Source organism: Monodelphis domestica, chromosome 6 (genome assembly GCF_027887165.1).
Source record: "Monodelphis domestica isolate mMonDom1 chromosome 6, mMonDom1.pri, whole genome shotgun sequence".
Taxonomy (NCBI): domain Eukaryota; kingdom Metazoa; phylum Chordata; class Mammalia; order Didelphimorphia; family Didelphidae; genus Monodelphis; species Monodelphis domestica.
In genome coordinates, this window is record NC_077232.1 from 137,800,018 (window position 1) to 137,817,175 (window position 17,158).

The window sequence follows — 17,158 nt, forward strand, 5'->3', positions numbered from 1 at the left end:
AATCCAAAATTCTATCTATTATGACAAGGTATCCTTACATGTTGAACTATCATGTTTTTGAAAAATGGAGTAAATTAAAATGAACACTCTTAATGTTCTTACCTCACAGCTTTGTAATAAAAATTTTACATGTGTACTACCAACAATTAAATAAAATTGTACTTATGAGTTAATAATTTTCCTTTAATGGTTAAGAAAGCATTTAAAGATTTTGTAATATGCTTTGGGTCAGTATCATAAATGGTCATGGCCAATGAATTGATGTGTTCTGTACAAGAAACTATCTTAACACCATGAAAAATTGTAGAAGGTTTTTTTAAAATGACACTTTCATATATTTCCTAAATATCTATTTTTCATAAAAATAAGAGTTTAAAATATTTATTAAAAACCTGGTATTTGAGTAAACTGGTTATTTATGCAAGAGATAAAAGAATATCTATAATATATGAAAAGAAACACTATTAAATACTTTTAAAATGTCACAACTGTGTATTTAAATACCTGAGAAAATGAAAAATTTGCCAAAAGAATAAAATTAGGTTTTATCTTAAGGAAAGACATGGTGAAAAATAATAGCTGACATTTACAATGTCAATAAAGAATGTTATCTTACTTGATCCATCCAACCATCTGGTAAGGGCATTGTGAAAGGATTATACCTGTCTTTCAGATAAGGGAACTGAGGCTGAAAACAATTGTGACTTGGCAAGATTACATGATTTATAATCTGCTGAGACAGAATTTAAACCCAGGTCTTCTGGACTCCATGTCCAGAATATTCTGGTACCTAATTCTAAACACACACACACACACACACACACACACAGAGGATTCTGTTTTCAGAAATTCCTGATTCTCTTTTCTTGAAGTATGTATATAGATTTATGTCCATAAGAATGCATTACTTGTACCTGTGTGTAAAATAGAGAAGGTATGCCTCCATTTTACCAATACCATATGAGGTTGTATAAGAGGATTCTATATTTTATGAAAAGAGAAAAAACTCATCTGAACAAAAGTTGTGACATTTGAGAAAATGTGATTTTGAAGTTAACTTTTGACTTATTGGAAGAAAATGTGATTAATAAACTACCTTGCTTGACAATATGAATTTCTTGATATACTAATTTTTTTGCCTGCATACCGAGGCCATTCCTAATCAGTGGGTCCCACGCTGAGACCCTTAAGTACATAGAGGCTGTTTAGAAGATGATGATTTGAGTGAGATTAAAAGGGAAGATATTTGCATGACGTGTGAAGTATTCACAAAATAGCACAAAGACTACTCAAGAATTATAAAGGACATAGCAATTAAAAGATTCAATCTAAACTTCCCAGAGCTCATCTACTTCCTGCCGACTAAAGACATCTAAAGAGGAACCTGTTAGTCACTGCTCAACAGGAAGGAAATAAACATTTTTTATCATCAGTAACAGAGAAGTGATCTGCATGCTGAGACTATCTCTTAGTTCAGGAAAATTTCTTTAATTCTTTCCTTGATTACGGCTTTCAAACTGTTTTTCTATTTCCTGCACAATGCCCTATTATTCAATGATTAGGTTATCATTATTTTTAAATCTTCATTGTCTCTTGTAATATTATGTTTTTCTGGGTTATGATTCACTTTTGCTGTGCTAGTGTAAATTCAGTATACTAGGTTCCTTGCATGAAGGATCAGTTCTGCTTTATTAATATTTTCAATTTCTGTAGTGTTTGCACATTGAATGGAATCTTTCCTGGCATAGCAAAATCCCTTTTCTTGAGTTCTTTAATTTCTTCCTTTACTTTGGGATGAGCATCAATTTGTATGTGTTTGTCAGAGAATCTTTAGTTGATGCAATTTATTCAAGTAATAAGTTCAAAGTGTTCAACTCAACTCAAGTCAATGTCAGGGGGGGTTTGATTAGAACTCTGAGAATACCTACCTTTCTCTTAAGTCCTACAGGATTACAAGATGCATTATAAAGCTTCAGAAATATGACAGTATGCTTATTTTTAATTTAGGGAGCTTGTGTACAGACTGACAATGGCAAGAGGAAGTAAAGAAAAATTCATTACAACTTCCTATCTGTAGATGCCAACAGATTTCAAAGCAGCAGTTTTATTACCATCATTTTCTCACTTTTTACTTGATTTTATCAGTTTAGAAATGTTTAGGAAAATTTCAGATATCAACATTTTCATAATGAATATAAAGCTTTTTAAAGAGCATTGCAATATCAAAAAAGCTCTAAAAGTGATTTACGCACCTTTGCTATTCGACCAGCTGTTTCTTTGCAGAATTGTGTTGGGTTATCAAAATGCTGGATTAAATGAGGCAATAAGCACAGGATATTTAAGGGAAAACCTACAGATATAAAAAAAAATCCACATATCACAGAAGATTACTATCTATTTTTAGAGAATAAAAACTCAAAATCAGGCAAATAATACTCCTCCCTCTTCCTATCTATTTTCAGTTATTTGTCAAGTACAAAAGTTGAAATTTAAATCACCTATGTGCTTGTCAGGCCCCTTAACACTACAATAGTTCATTTCATGGGGTTTCATTCTGGTTGCTGGGAACTTTGTTATGATGTATATGTTTGCTTCTTACTATTTTGTATCTGCAAAATTCACCTGGTCAATGTAAAGCAATTATGAATTGCTTCTATAGAATCTGAGTTATCAGCTGAATAAAATATTTTAAGGAAAAATGCCATAAGCATTTACATAAGATGTCAGTTCTTTCCTTGAGAAGACAGCCTAATGCCATCTTGGTACTAGTCAGGCAATTAAGAGGCAGAATACCCTGAGAAAACTCATTGATTATTATTATCCTGCATACCTATGCAGTTGTAATTGCTCTTCTGCTTTCTCTCTTTTTTTATAATCCCTGAAACTATTAGTTTAGTTTTCCCCAATTATAAATTCATATGTCCATCAAATGGCCCCAGGGCACCAAAGATCTTAGGCAAGACCTTCATATACTCTTTGCTAGATATCTTAAAATATATCCTTTATAAAATTTCCCTTGAACCTAAATCTTGTGTATGGATTTTCTTCTTTTCCTTTCGCTGGTTTTCCACATGTGGAAAGTTATTTGCTACTAAGCATAGGAATTGGAATATATAGGAGAAAATGATCAAATCTCCTCATAAAAGCTTCAAATGCATCCAGAAACCTCTCATTCAATGTGCAGTTATTCTAATGCAATATAGTATGTTTAACTATGAACAAAAAAATCATAATACTCTGAATTTCAACGATAAAGATTTTAACTCATACCCACTGATTCAAAATAAAGGTGCTGATGCAAGATTCTTAACACTACCTGATAACTGAGAAGGATCCACCAAAGTATATTTGGAGACAGTAATGAGTTTACTGAGGAGGTGGACTGTCATTTCCTGTGTAGAGACCGAGGTAAAGCCCTTAAGGAAAAGGTGCTGAAGACCTGGAAAATTATTCCATTTTAATTGACTTTGTACATTTTCAATCTTCTCTCTACTCTCAGATTTATCCAAAGGCAAGTGAATGAGCAGTTTGTTGAGTAGCCTGAGAGCCAGGAGGTATTCATATTCATAATCTGATTCCAGCAAGGATGCTGCTATCCAAAATATGGTGGCCATCAAGTTAGTAGGGTCAGTAGTGGACTGCACATCATTAATTCCTCCCTCTCTCAGAGAGGAAAGGCTTCTAGTCCTTGCTAAACTACCACCATGATTTATCCGTCCATCCATTATATCCAGTGTGTTACTCCTTCGCCTGTCACCTCTTCGGTCCCCAATTAAACTTAGTCTCAAAGAGTTACTTCTTGCATTACTGTAACATCCCAAATAATTGCCACTACTAATGGGGCTTGTGCTTAGATTGAGTTGTCCAGTGCTTTTCCTGTTAGCTGCAAACTTGTTTCCCATGACAGGATCATGGTATGAGGTTCTAAAAAAAAGGAAGGAGTATACGTTATGCATGTAAACCATCATTTTGCTCACAGTCTTAAATTTTACATCAGAAAGACCAGGGGGCACGTGTGTGTCTATAAAGATAAATGTTTGTTCAAGTACGTTAACTTCCTTCATATTAAGAAATGCACTTTTCCAGAGCATGAAACAGGGCCAAAGGAATTGGAAGGCTGGCAATGAAGTCCAGAAGAGCTTGGTAGAAGTCCTATTTTTCACATATCCTGGCTGAGTGGCCGTGAGCAAGTCACTTCAACTCTCAGGGCTTTGAGCAGCTTTCTAAGACTAAGTGACACATTAGGGCAGCTAGATGGTACAACTGGAATTAGAATCAGGAAAACCAGAGTTCGAATCCTGACTCAGACATGAATAACTGTTATCTTGGGCTGGAGCAAGTCAGCCTCTCTCTGCTTCATTTTCTCTTCTATGAAATGGGAATAATAATAACACTTATCTAACAGGATTGTTGTGAAGATCAAATGTATAAATATAATAAATATAAATTTTAGAACACTATAAGAACACTGCCATTATTATTATTATTAAAGCAGCAGTACTATCAAGATAGTGTCCTAACAAAAAGTTACCCAAACCAATGAATCAAGAACAGATTTTTTTTTTTTAAATGGAGGGAAAGGAACCTCTTGTCTTCTCCTCCTCCTCCTTGACCTGGGCTTATGTTTGGCTCAAGAAGAAATACCTTTTTATTTTTATTTTTTTTGCAACAGAGTGATACTTTATTTTTCTATTTAAAAAATAGAATGTCACTTTGTACACATGACCAATCTTGCCCTCAGCATGATTCTTATTAGGCTTACTATCAGAGGCCACACTAAGTGACCTAATTGTAGTTTATTCTACAAACCAAATTCCTATTTTATCTAACCCCCCCCCCCACCAAGACTTTCATGTTTTTGTTATGACACCAACATTCTGTAGACATTAAGACTTAAATAATACCTGCAATATTTTTGACTCTTTCCTCCAATACTTCTCAAATGTAAATTAGATTTCTGCTAACTATTTCCTGGTGAATCTCAATCCATCTCCTTTTAGTTCTTATTGCTATAGTCAGACATCAGTAATTGAATTATTTGCCAAAATTGCTAAAAATAGCCTCCTAACTGGCCTCCCTACCTTCAGATTCTCTTCACTTCATATTCACCTACATGTTGCTGCCAAATTAATTGCCTCAATTCTTCTAAAAAACAAAAAATAAAAAAGCTCTCCCTTGCCTATTACATTAAGCCCAAACTCTATGTGGCAGGTCAAAGATGAAATGACCAAGGAAACAAAAGTTTGAGCTTCTGAGAATATTCATTTATTAAGCAATGCTTGCCAACTGCATAACAAACCAAGATCAGACCTCCTCAGCTTGAAATACAGGGGGAAAGAGCTTTTTTTATGCAATTCATCAAATAAGATTAATTAATTAAAAGGAAGCAATTATTTAGAATACAAAATTAGGTAATCTGATTCATAATTGAAGGAAAGATTAGGGAATTTCCAAGTTGAGAAGAGGAGAATGAACAGGTATAATTCCCTGAAATCAGAAAATGAGGACTTGGTATTTATGGTCCTTAAAATTTCTAGCTTCACCTCCTTCCCACTACTTCTCTACATGAAACCCATCTTCTAGCTTATTATTCAATGCTTTTTTACCATTTTGATTTATTTTTGTCCTGTAGAAGTAAAGAAACTAAGAAAATTACTTTTAATTACAAAGTTTTCGGGTTTTTTTGGGGGGACACTGAGGAGGGAATTAGGAAATCTCTTTTCTTAATCCAAACTTGTCTTTCAGTCCATTTGTGAGACTACTGCTATACCTTATACTATAAAAATCTTTATTTACAAAGCTCTTTTTCCAGACCAAAAAAAATTCCATTTATAAAACTGCATTTCAGAAATACTATATTAAAAGTCCACATGGAATTATTCAAATTTAGAAATGAACAATTCCACTTACTATAAAGTGAAAAATACAAAAACAAATTCAGTAATAGGAAACTTGCAATTTTTTTCATGTTATTAATTCTACTATTAAATGAACCATTAGAATATCTTTTTATCTTTGTAGACACACACATAAATAAGCATATATCTCTACATATTAGGTTATCAGAAGTTATAAGAATTTTAAAAAAATTTATGTTTAGAACTAAACAAAAATACAATTATTTAATGTTGTGTTTCTCACATCATAAAAATATAATGAGCAGTGTGCTAATGATTTATATACACAAAATTCGTGGTTGATAAATTCTTACTGAGAAAGGGCACAAAGAAGATCATAATGCTTCATGGTTTCTGCCAGTGTATCAATTGAAGACTCCAAAGTGAGAAGGAGTTCTATCACAAAACCCTGAAAGAGGAGATAGGTATTTTAATACATTATATTATGAAAGAAGGAATCACAATGAAATATTAAGAAAGGTAGAGTCTTAAAACTAGGGAAAATTTAGTATTAAAAAGTGACTTGGATGTTCTTGAAACAGAATAATCTTTACAAAAAGAAAAACCTATCAAGCTGATGGCACAAATTGAATGTAAGAACGGAGCAACAGCATCATTTTAATTGTATGCATACTGATTTCTCCATTATGCAATTGATTTCTCATCTCAGATTCTACCTATCAAAATATAAACTTATTCTCCCGTAAATGTAAACATAACCTTCCCCCTTACCCACTTTACCCAGTCCCCCCCCCCTTTTTTCAGGATATTAATCAAGTAAAATAAATAAAAGCTTCTTCAGAAAGCTTTCCTGGTCTAAACAGAGAGGGAATGAGGATTTCTATGTACCTAATCACTTCAGCACTCACCACTGCAACATTCTTGATTTCTTGCCATTCTACTAATACGTTTAATTTAGAACTCTAAAGGTACTATGTTTTCTCTATGTTTGCTATCCTGGTTCCACAAACTTGTTTTAATATGTTAACCCCCTCATAGCTATTCTATAATGCTGATTAAATTAAAATACATTTACCTGGGCATCTTCTCCTGCATCACCTACAGTTTCTACAAGTCTAGAAAGAACATCTGAAAGTGTATTTGCAGAAAGTGGCTGCTTCAGGGCTCTGAAAATCTGAAAAGATCTCCCAGCATAGTGTCGAGAAGAACAAGAAAGTGCAGTTTGCAAAGCAACTTCACTAAGATGATGTTCCAACTGAAATCTTGCTGTGAAAAATAAATGAAACAAATTCCTTTTTCAAAACTGTCAGTTTATAATGACAAAGTATTTGTCTCCTCATTTTTATGTCATTAGACTATTCACAATTATCTTCATTTCCAGAGCAATAAATCTTCAACAACTTTAACCATAATTATTTAAAAAATATTTTTGGATAAAGCTAAAACATCAAGAAATTATGAACCTTGATCAAGTGTGTGTCACATCCATGTACCTCTAATATAATTCTTTCATGATACAGTGATGAAAATTACTTATGGATACTGGTAGTTTGACAAAACTTTTGCTATGTTCAGAGACAAATCAAAGAAGACAAATATGTATTCCCTTTGTTTTGAAATGGTACCTTAATATTTCATTTATTTTTTCTTTAAGATAATACTGTATATTATTGCTAGTAGGTATAAAGTTTTATTTTTAAAAGGAAACTATTTTGACACAGACCTCATGTATGTCTAATTTCCGTTAATTAAAAAGTAAGTTTCCTTTGATTCAGTACTACCACTAATAGACATATATTCCAAGGAGGTCAAAGGCAGAGGGAATAGTCTCATATAAGTAAAAATATTTGTAGCAGCACTTTCTGACTTCTAAGAACTAGAAGGAATGTAGCTGCCCATTGATTAGAGAATGACTGAAGTATAGTATATGAAAAATAATGGAATATTATGATGTAGTATGCATTAGACCATGAAAAAATAATATATGAAGAATTCAGAAAAATCTGAACAAACATGCAAACTGATCTAAAGCAAGTTAGTAGAATCAACAGAACAATTTACATGACAACAATGTGAAGGAAAACATTAGAAGTCTTGAGAATTTTGATCAATGCAGTAAGAAACTGTTGGTATGCCCTTTGGATATTAGGAGAAAATGGTGGACTATAGGTGTGGAATAAGGCCTACATTTTCAGATAGGGAAAATGTGTGGATCTGTTACTTTATTGTATTTTTTTTAAAGGTTCTATAGGAGGTAGGATATAATTGGGAGGTGACAATACTGTTAGGAGATAAAATGTTAAAATACCAAGTGGGTGAGTATGTGTTTCTTTAAAGAAAGGAGGTCACTAGTAATTCTAGTTTTCAAAAGAGTTCATACATTAAAAAGTAGGAATTTTACAAAATATTTTCTGAAAGATACCTGAGCTTGATTGTTTAAAAACAGACACCACATGTTTTAGAAAAACAGTCAACTGTTCAGCACTCTTAATATTGGGGTTCTTGGCAGAAACATCCTCATGGTTCCAAAGAGGCCCTCTTTTTCTGTAAATAAAACATAGAAATAATTCTCTGTGTTCCTAACACTGTTGACCCTAAAGGGGTGATTATATAGCATTTATAACTCTTTTCTAAATACATTTGACCTGAGAAAGACAATTTCACTGATTCAAATATAATTTTATTACAATGGTGGGGTTAGAGGGGAGGGAAAGCACAGAACCCTAGCAATCTATAACAAGTTGGGGAAGGGACTCCATTAGCCTTCTCTCTGCTCCATACACACAACACTCTATCTCACATCTTTCAATCTTTGTAGTGAATTTCCTGGTTGCTTATATTCACCTCACAGAATCCCTCTTTTTCTGGAAGATGCACCCCAGACACCACTGACTGCTTGAAGCCTTGCCCCTCCCAAACTTCCCTGAATTTAACAACATATTTTGTATGAATCTATTTTAGACAGATGCTGTATATGTTTAAATATGTACTTGTGGCTTCCTGCACTAGAAGTAAGCCCCTTGACAGTAGAGATTATTTCATTTTGTGCATCAGTACACCCCTTCCAGGACCTAGAACTGTGCCTTGCATATGATATATGCTTAATTTACCATCTTATGCCATCTTTTACATTGCTGTATTGAACTGTCATTTATCTTGCATTCAATGACGAGAAAAAAAATGTGTCTACTGAGATCAGATTATACTTTCTTTAATCAAATGCTATGAAAGGAAAGATTCAAACTTCTCCCTTTCCCCCATATTTAACAACAACAACAACAAAAAAAACCCACCTCATGTTTGTGCATATAATTGCAAGAACTAACTCATGTCATCTAGGTGATAAAACATATTCCTTGTCCTATTTAGTTTTGATTCTGATACTAATTAATCAGAAGAAAATAAATGAATATCTTTTTATCTCAGTGTCCTCATCCACTGAAAGAACATCATAAAATGGCATGACGATCTAATCTCACAGGTTGACCGTGAAAAAAGTGTCCTTTAAATTGTAGAGCAATATATGCTGCTTTTAACTGTCCTTTTTCATGTGTATTGAGTTTCGTACATAATCTCAAATCTTTTAAGTGAGGTATAAGTGGTAACCAAACAAATACCTGATATTATTACTTAACATTTAAATTTTTTATTTCTCTAACTAGAGAATTCCTTCTAGTCAAGGCCCACTTGGACACATCCCTTACCATATCCAGCTTTGCCTAGAGGAGGCACTCTATACATGTTTACTTATCAACGCGTGCTGTGGTTCCTCAAAGTGGCATTGTCTCCAGGCTATACTCGCCCCTCTGCTCATGTACCAAGGTGTTCCTGCAGAGCATCCACATGGGCCGAAGGAGGATCACTCTTTTAGAAAAGAGAGCATCGCCTCCCTGGGCACCTCAGAGAGTCATCAAGCAGACGCCTGAATGTCAATGCCACTTAACAAATGCATGACTACTCTGGCAAGAATTGCCATTATTACCTGGAGGTGATGAATTCCATGAGAGTTTTTACTTTTTCATCCTGCTCTACTGAGATATCTGCCTCATGCAGGAGAGTGGTGTGCAGGTGGGCAATGGCCGAGCTGTTATTTCCTAAGCTGATACTAGAAGAGGTAGAACTTGAACTAAGCCCTGAGTCAGTCATAGGGGAGGGCTGGTAATCAGGTATAAAATCATTAACACCTGTTAAAAGAAAAAAGTCATCAGAAGAAGGAATTCAAAATATTAGTTTGTAATGGGATGAGGAGGACACATATAAAAGAGTGATTTGTTTTTACAGATGCTGGGGGTGATACTTGCATTAAACCCTTGGAGGACCTTTACATTACAGAACACAGAACTGAACCATCTCCATCTAGGATAAAATACTGAACAATGCACGGCTTCTGCCCCCTGCTGGGGGATGCTGACATAGCCAGCTCCCTTGAATTCTGGTAAGTTCTCAAACCCACTCAAAAAATAAAATAATTGCAATAATAATTAGGTGTTGTACTACTTTTACTTTATTTAAGCACAAAGCCTTAGTATTTAAAAACAATTCCATTTTGTTTTTGTTGCAAGGCTCTGATTTCATGAGAACTTCTGAGGTAGAAACTTCCTTTACTGACTCAGATCAGCACTGGGCCAATATTGTACACTCAGGGTGCCTGGAGGCACAGAGGTTTATTCTTTGCCACCAAGGCAGAAATGATCTACCATGTTTTTTGGAATAAAACAATTGCAACATTATTAAATTAATATTTAATTCTATTCATATTTTTTCACAGAGCACTCTTGCCCAGAGACAGGGGACAGACCTAATAGGCTCTTGACAAATTCTACTAACCTGTAATGCTCCCTAACCTCCTTGGAAGTAAAAACAAACAAAAATGAACAACTGGTCCATATTTTAACAGTATTATGATGTCCTCAACATTGATATTTACTCCATGCCTCTGAGTCCAAAAAGATTTAGTTTTTGCAATAAAACTTTTACTATAAATTAAAGTATTTTTAATACTTCATTTGTCTATTAAGGCTTTAAAAAAGAATTAAAATATCAAATTTCCTAATAATTTTAAAAGGGTAAATATCAAAGAATATTAACAATGTATTTGACACTAGAGGAACTCTAGAAAGTTTTTAACTCAAGACCTGAGTCATTTTCAAGATTTTTGTTTTATCATTTTGAAAGTCAATGAGTGGGAAAAGAGAATAAAACCATATTGTAAATTTATAGAAATAGTGGAAATAAAATTTTACAAGTAAAAACAAGAAGTGAAATAAATTCTGTTAAAGTATCATCAAGTTGGACCCCATTAATTCAGAATTTATACGTCAAAATGAATCTTAATTAAGAAAAGGTTCAAAAGAATTTAAGAAAAAATTTAAAAGTCCAACACAAAAATAAAAGGCATCTCTCTCTTCAAGTGGAAACTTCAAACAGTCAGACAATGAAGTATTCCTTCAGTGTTCTTTCAATTTCAAGTTAAGGAAGCCAGGAAACTTTTATGTTTATTATTGTATGCAATGAAGAGTAATTATTAGGTATAATGTTTTCTTTATGCTATTTCCTTTTGTTTGTTAATTCCTTATTATTTTACATATATGCACATAATGATAATGTAAAATATTAAGTACTGTGATGCTTAATCAAAGGCAACATATTACAAAGGCTAGAGAGAGCCATGGAGTCAGACAGACTTGTTTAAGTAAGTCTGGCTGTGACAGTCTGACATTGGACAAGTACTTCACCTCTCAGTGGCCTAGGAAACCCTCTGAGATTCTGAGTTAGGTAAAGGAAGTCACTCACCTAGTTAGTTCTCTATACCAATGAAATCCCAAGTCCTAGCAAAAAAATGGAATTGTGACAAAACTAACTTGTTTAAAAGTACTTGCCAATTCTAATTTTGGTGTCAAATTTCTTTTCCTACTCCAAAATTCTAAATTGAATGGGTTTTGCTGAACTTTCAAATTTTGAAAGGAAGAAGGATAAGGATCATGAGAAAATAAAAAAAGTAATTGCCATAGAGCATGCCTACCAGGCTTCTGAATCAAGTAAAACTTCAAATACCTGTGAAAGTATAGTCTAAATGGGCAGGGTGTTTGACAGTCAGCACCCTGGGCTCATTAAACTCCTTATTCCTGAGGAGGACCGAAGCAACAGTTCGGACATTACTGTTGGATCCCATTACTATCAATAAATGCAAAAGCAAGCGTTTACAATGCTCGTACACCTCAGGGTGGCAGTGGTCAAACCCTACAAAAGAAAGCAGACATAATAATTAACCAGGAAAAGAAAATCACTAATGATACACGTAATTATATCAACTACCTTCATTACTAAATTTTAATTGCTTAAAATCTCTATTACATAAACCATAAAAAAATGAAAGCATTAAAAATAAAAATAATGTTCTACTTTTTTTTTCAATGTTTTAATAATATTTTTGTTTTTTTACTTATCGGTGATGCTACTGATAAATAATAATTAGTTAAAAGTCTAATACGGCACTTCCTGGTCTCTGTTTACAAATAGGCACTAAGTATAGAAAAATTCCTTGTATTTTTAGCTTAGGAAACCTTTTTAATTCTCCAGTAAGCATAATCCCTTGCACAAAAATGAATGACAGCTCAGGGATCAGTGAGTGATGGTGGAAGTGGAAAGCACTTAAAGACAGAAGACCTACAACATTTCAGTGCCAGTTCTGTCCTGCATTATTTCTGCAACTGAATAAGCCACTGAACTTTTGAGGCTAGTTAAATGGCTTAGTCTGAAAGGAAGTTAGTAATGGTTTGATGCCAAGTCAGAAGTAGATCCTCCCATGGAAATGTCCTAGGGTGCTTGGCTCTGGGATAATTTGCATTTTTAAACAATGGAGCCTACCTAGCTGTCCCAAGAAGATGAATTAAAAAAAAAATTTAAAAAAGTAAAGTTTTGATTGTAAAGCTTTTATAAGTAATATTTAATTAACAGATTAGGAAAAGTTAATGAAAACTTATTCTCAGATGAGCAAGTTAAAACTAGGAAAGACAAGAATCATTGCTAACATGCTCCTGAATTCCTATGTAATTTCAGATTGAGATGGCATTGACTTTAAAAACTCCTAAGGGGGCTAGAGCAGTAAATCCTATACACAGTATAAAATAGTCTAATAGCTCTCAAGGGTGGATGATGGTGGTAGGTGTGTCTCTTTCCCCTTTGAAAATGTTAGAACTTTTTTCTTTTTTTTTTGCAATTTCGAGAAATGACTTAAAGCAATTTTTAAAAATTTGCCCTCCCCACACCATAGAAGGCACCATCCCACAAAATATACAGATTATGTCTTTTGTGTATTTATTTCTCAGTTTGTTCTCTGGAGGTGAACATCTACAAGCTATTTTTCAAATATTAAATCTTTGATACCATAAAGCTGATATAAATATTTTGGAACAGATAGGTTATTTCCCTTTTCTCTTGATCTCCCTGGAAAACAGACCCAGGAATGTTATTGCTGGTCAAAGGATATACACAGTTTTATAGCTCTCTGGGCATAACTCCAAAATGGTTGGATCAGTTCACAGTTCCACCAACAGTGTATTAGTGTCTCCACTTTACCACATCCCTGCCAACATTTGTCATTTTGCGCTTTTGTCGTTCTAGGCAATAAGAGGTGTAAAAGATGATACCTCAGAACTGTTTTGGTTTGCATTTCCCTAATCATTAATGACCTAGAGCATTTCTCATGTACTTATTAATGGCTTTGATTTCTTTATCTGAAAACTTTCTGTTCATATCTTTTGCCCATTTATCAATGGGGGATGATTCTTATTCCTATAAATTTGACAAAGTTCTCTATATGTTTTAGATTTGAGATCTTTATTCAAGAGATTATGAAAATTTCCCCCCAATTTTCTGCTTTCCTTCTAATTTTGGCAACATTTGTTTAATTTGTACAAAAACTTATAAAATTAATGTGCTCAAATGTAAAACCCAGCTGAATTGCTCATTGGCTGTGGGAGGGGGGAGGAAAACAATATATAAATCATGTAACCATGAAAAAAATACTCTAAATTAATTCCTCTCATGTTCCCTGTTCTTCTAATTTGCTTATGATGTCTCCTTTTAGGTCTAGCTCGTATTCATTTTGATCTTATCTTAGTGAATGGTGTAAGATATTGATTTATGATACCTAGTTTCTGCCAAACTACTTTCCAGTTGTTCTAGCAATCTTTACCAAATACTGAGAATGTTAGAACTTTTAAAAGATAAGCGATCAAAGTAATATGTTCAGATATATTTTAAAATATTGAAGAAAAAAGGGGTTATCTTCCATTTAAAAAAGATAATTATAGGGGAAGCTAGGTAGTATAGTACCAGGCCTAGAGTCAAATCTGGCCTCAGACACTCCTCCGCTATGTGGCCCTAGGAAAGTTACTTAATTCCCATTACTGAATCCCTCCCGCTCATCTAAATCGATACTAAGACAGAAAAGAAGGGTTTAAAAAAAAGTTATAAAAATACTTAGTAGGCATTGATGAAAAAAATATCAATTACTTTTTCTGTAAAATTTGCAATTCAATAGATTATATTCTTCAATAAAAATCTGAAGATTAAAAAAAACAATTGAGGGAGGTAATAGAAACATTTTAAATGTTATTTATTTCATAAAATTGAAAAGCTATATTCCTCATTAAATAGTGGTAATTGGGGATCAGATGGTCCTTAAGTGTATTCTAAAAATTTTAAGAAATGAAGTTTTCTAAAAAGAAGTTCTGCCTCCAAGAATACCATTTCTTCTAAAAATATTTTCAAGTGAAAATAATGTAAAACATTGAAATGGAGAAAAACAAGATGAATGTGTTAGTGTATAATTTTGTACAAAATTTTAATAACTTAGACAAGTTCATATTTGTTGCATATGGCTCTATGTATGTATACACATATAGAAGTGTACATATTTATAGTTATATGTATATGTACATATACACACATCTGTCTTATTATCTTATAGAGTAACATTTAACTTTTTGTTACCTATAAAAATTGCATGAAGAAGAAGGTGTAGGTAGCTTCCCCATTCTACCTTCACACTGTGATCAATGATCAGGTCAGTCAAAAGGATCACTGCTATATTACACCTAAGAAAGACAATAGATACAATTAATAATTTACAGAGTAAAAGCAAAAACTTACATCACTAAGTTCCTAAATTCTATTACTTGCTAAAGTATTCTGACAATAATGTAATAATGACACCAAACTTTTGCCTAGTAACTAATCTACAGTCAAAATAATAAAACCCTTCTAAAAGCACTTTTTTTGAATGTAGTGAATTGTTACTATAAAGTTTTTTAAAATAATATTTTATTTTCCCTATTTACATGTAAAAACGATTTTTAACAATCATTTAAAAAAGTTTTGAGTTCTAAATTCTCTCCCTCCTTCCCCAAGATGGTAAGCAAGCTGATATTTACATGTGCAATCATAAAATTAAGTTTAAAATAACTTTCCAAAAATTGCATGCCTCAAGACTCTTCCCACTCCAATCCATTCTCCATTCAGCTACCAGTGATTTTCCTAAATCACAGGTCTAGTCATATCAACTGGCATGCAATAAATTCCCATGGCTCACAACTGTCTCCAAGATCAAGTACAAAATGCTGTGTTTGGCATTCAAAGCTTTAGCTTCCCTACTACCTTCCCAGTCTACTTATACCTTACTAGCCAATATGAACTCTTTGATTAAGAAACAATGGCCTCCTGATTATTCCACTAATAAGACTCCATTTCTCAGGTTCAGACATTCTCTCTGGCTGTTTCCATGTCTGGAATGTTATCTCTCCTCCACTCTGATTAGTAACCTTCCTTTAAGTCTCAATTAAAATCCTTTCTTTTACATGAAAGCCTTACTCAACCCCTCTTAGTTTTAGTACTCCTCCCTGAGTTAATTATTTCCTATATATCCTGGATATAGTTTGCTTGGAATATGGTTGTTTGTTGTCTCCCCTATTAGACTGTAATTTCCTTGAGGACAGAAACTGTCTTTTGGCTCTGTTTATATCATCAGGGCTTTATGTAGTACATTGTCTGACACATAAAAGGAGTTTAATAAATATTGATTTAATGATACATATTTTAAAATTATAGCCAGAATCTGGATCTTTGTGGTCTTAATTTTATGTTCAATTCATTTTGTACCTTTTGATATTATATAAAGAAAATTGAGGGTTTTAGAAGTTCAACAAGAATGACACACTAAAACACACATCTTTGACTCAGTGATACCACTATTGGCATATAACCCAAGAAGGGCAAAGATAGCAAGAAACATCCCATATATACAAAAATATCATTAGAATAACCAAGCCATTTTCCAGAACTGTCAGACAAATTCATAGCTCCACCAAAAGTGCCTTAGTGTGCCTATCTTTCCACAGACTCTCCAATTCTGATCATTTGCCTCTTGCCATCTTTCTCAAAATTATTTGTGTAAAGTGAAGTTTCAGAGTTTTAATCGCATTTCTTTTTCTTTTTTTAATTTTTCTTTCTTTGTTTTTTAAAAAACCCTTACCTTCTGTCTTGGAATCAATATTGTGTATTGGTTCTAAGGAAGAAGAGTGGTACGGGCTAGGTAATGGGGGTTAAGTGACTTGCCCAGGGTCACACAGCTGGGAAGTGTCTGAAGCCAGATTTGAACCTAGACCTCCCATCTCTAGGCCTGGCTCTCAATCCACTAAGCAACCCAGCTGCCCCCTGCATTTTTCTTTTTAGAGAGTTGGAGCATTCTGTCATGATTGTTGATAGCTTGCCAGTTGTCGTTTTTTTCCTAACTGCCCCAGAGGTAGTTTTCAAACATGTAAGACTTCACACTTCCTGTCAAATAAATAATTTAAAGAGGAAGAGTGGGGAAGAAATGCAGCTTATATTTGTATTGTGATGTATAAAAATAAAAGTACTAATTGCTTTAGCATTGGGAAAAAAAGAATGACACATTAAGTTTTACCTGTGAAGAGATAATCCAGGCGATGAAGTTTCTGGCAAATAATCCACCAATGGCGACCAACAACCTCCAGCAGGAGGGAAAGGCAGTGGCTCTCCTTGATTATGTTCCATCACTTTCAGTCGCCAGTTAGAGTAAAGTGGCATTGAATCACCTATCAAAATAAAATTATTTTCCTTTTAGACATCTTTTATTTTTATATCAATTACACATTAGTCAAAAGAAATAAAAAAGGGCTCTTCACAATTTAAAAATGTTTTTGCTAGAAAGGCTAGGCATAAATATACATAATCAATAATTTAAGAAGAAAAAGATCATAAATCTCAAAGGTCAACTA

General features: G+C 33.5%; 1 protein-coding gene across 15 annotated transcripts in view; it reads right to left on the reverse strand.

Moving 5' to 3' along the window:
- The window catches only part of FRYL (FRY like transcription coactivator), a 309,155-nt gene that overhangs the window by 43,817 nt on the left and 248,180 nt on the right, over positions 1-17,158 (reverse strand). For all 15 annotated transcript variants that reach the window (XM_007496478.3, XM_007496477.3, XM_056802595.1 and 12 more), the window contains 9 exons: positions 16,825-16,975; positions 14,856-14,959; positions 11,913-12,098; positions 9,841-10,042; positions 8,281-8,402; positions 6,934-7,124; positions 6,212-6,306; positions 3,317-3,924; positions 2,253-2,350 (listed from right to left, as the gene is read on the reverse strand). In XM_007496478.3, coding sequence (XP_007496540.2) covers positions 2,253-2,350; positions 3,317-3,924; positions 6,212-6,306; positions 6,934-7,124; positions 8,281-8,402; positions 9,841-10,042; positions 11,913-12,098; positions 14,856-14,959; positions 16,825-16,975 — 1,757 coding nt within the window. The remainder of the gene's footprint in view (positions 1-2,252; positions 2,351-3,316; positions 3,925-6,211; positions 6,307-6,933; positions 7,125-8,280; positions 8,403-9,840; positions 10,043-11,912; positions 12,099-14,855; positions 14,960-16,824; positions 16,976-17,158) is intronic.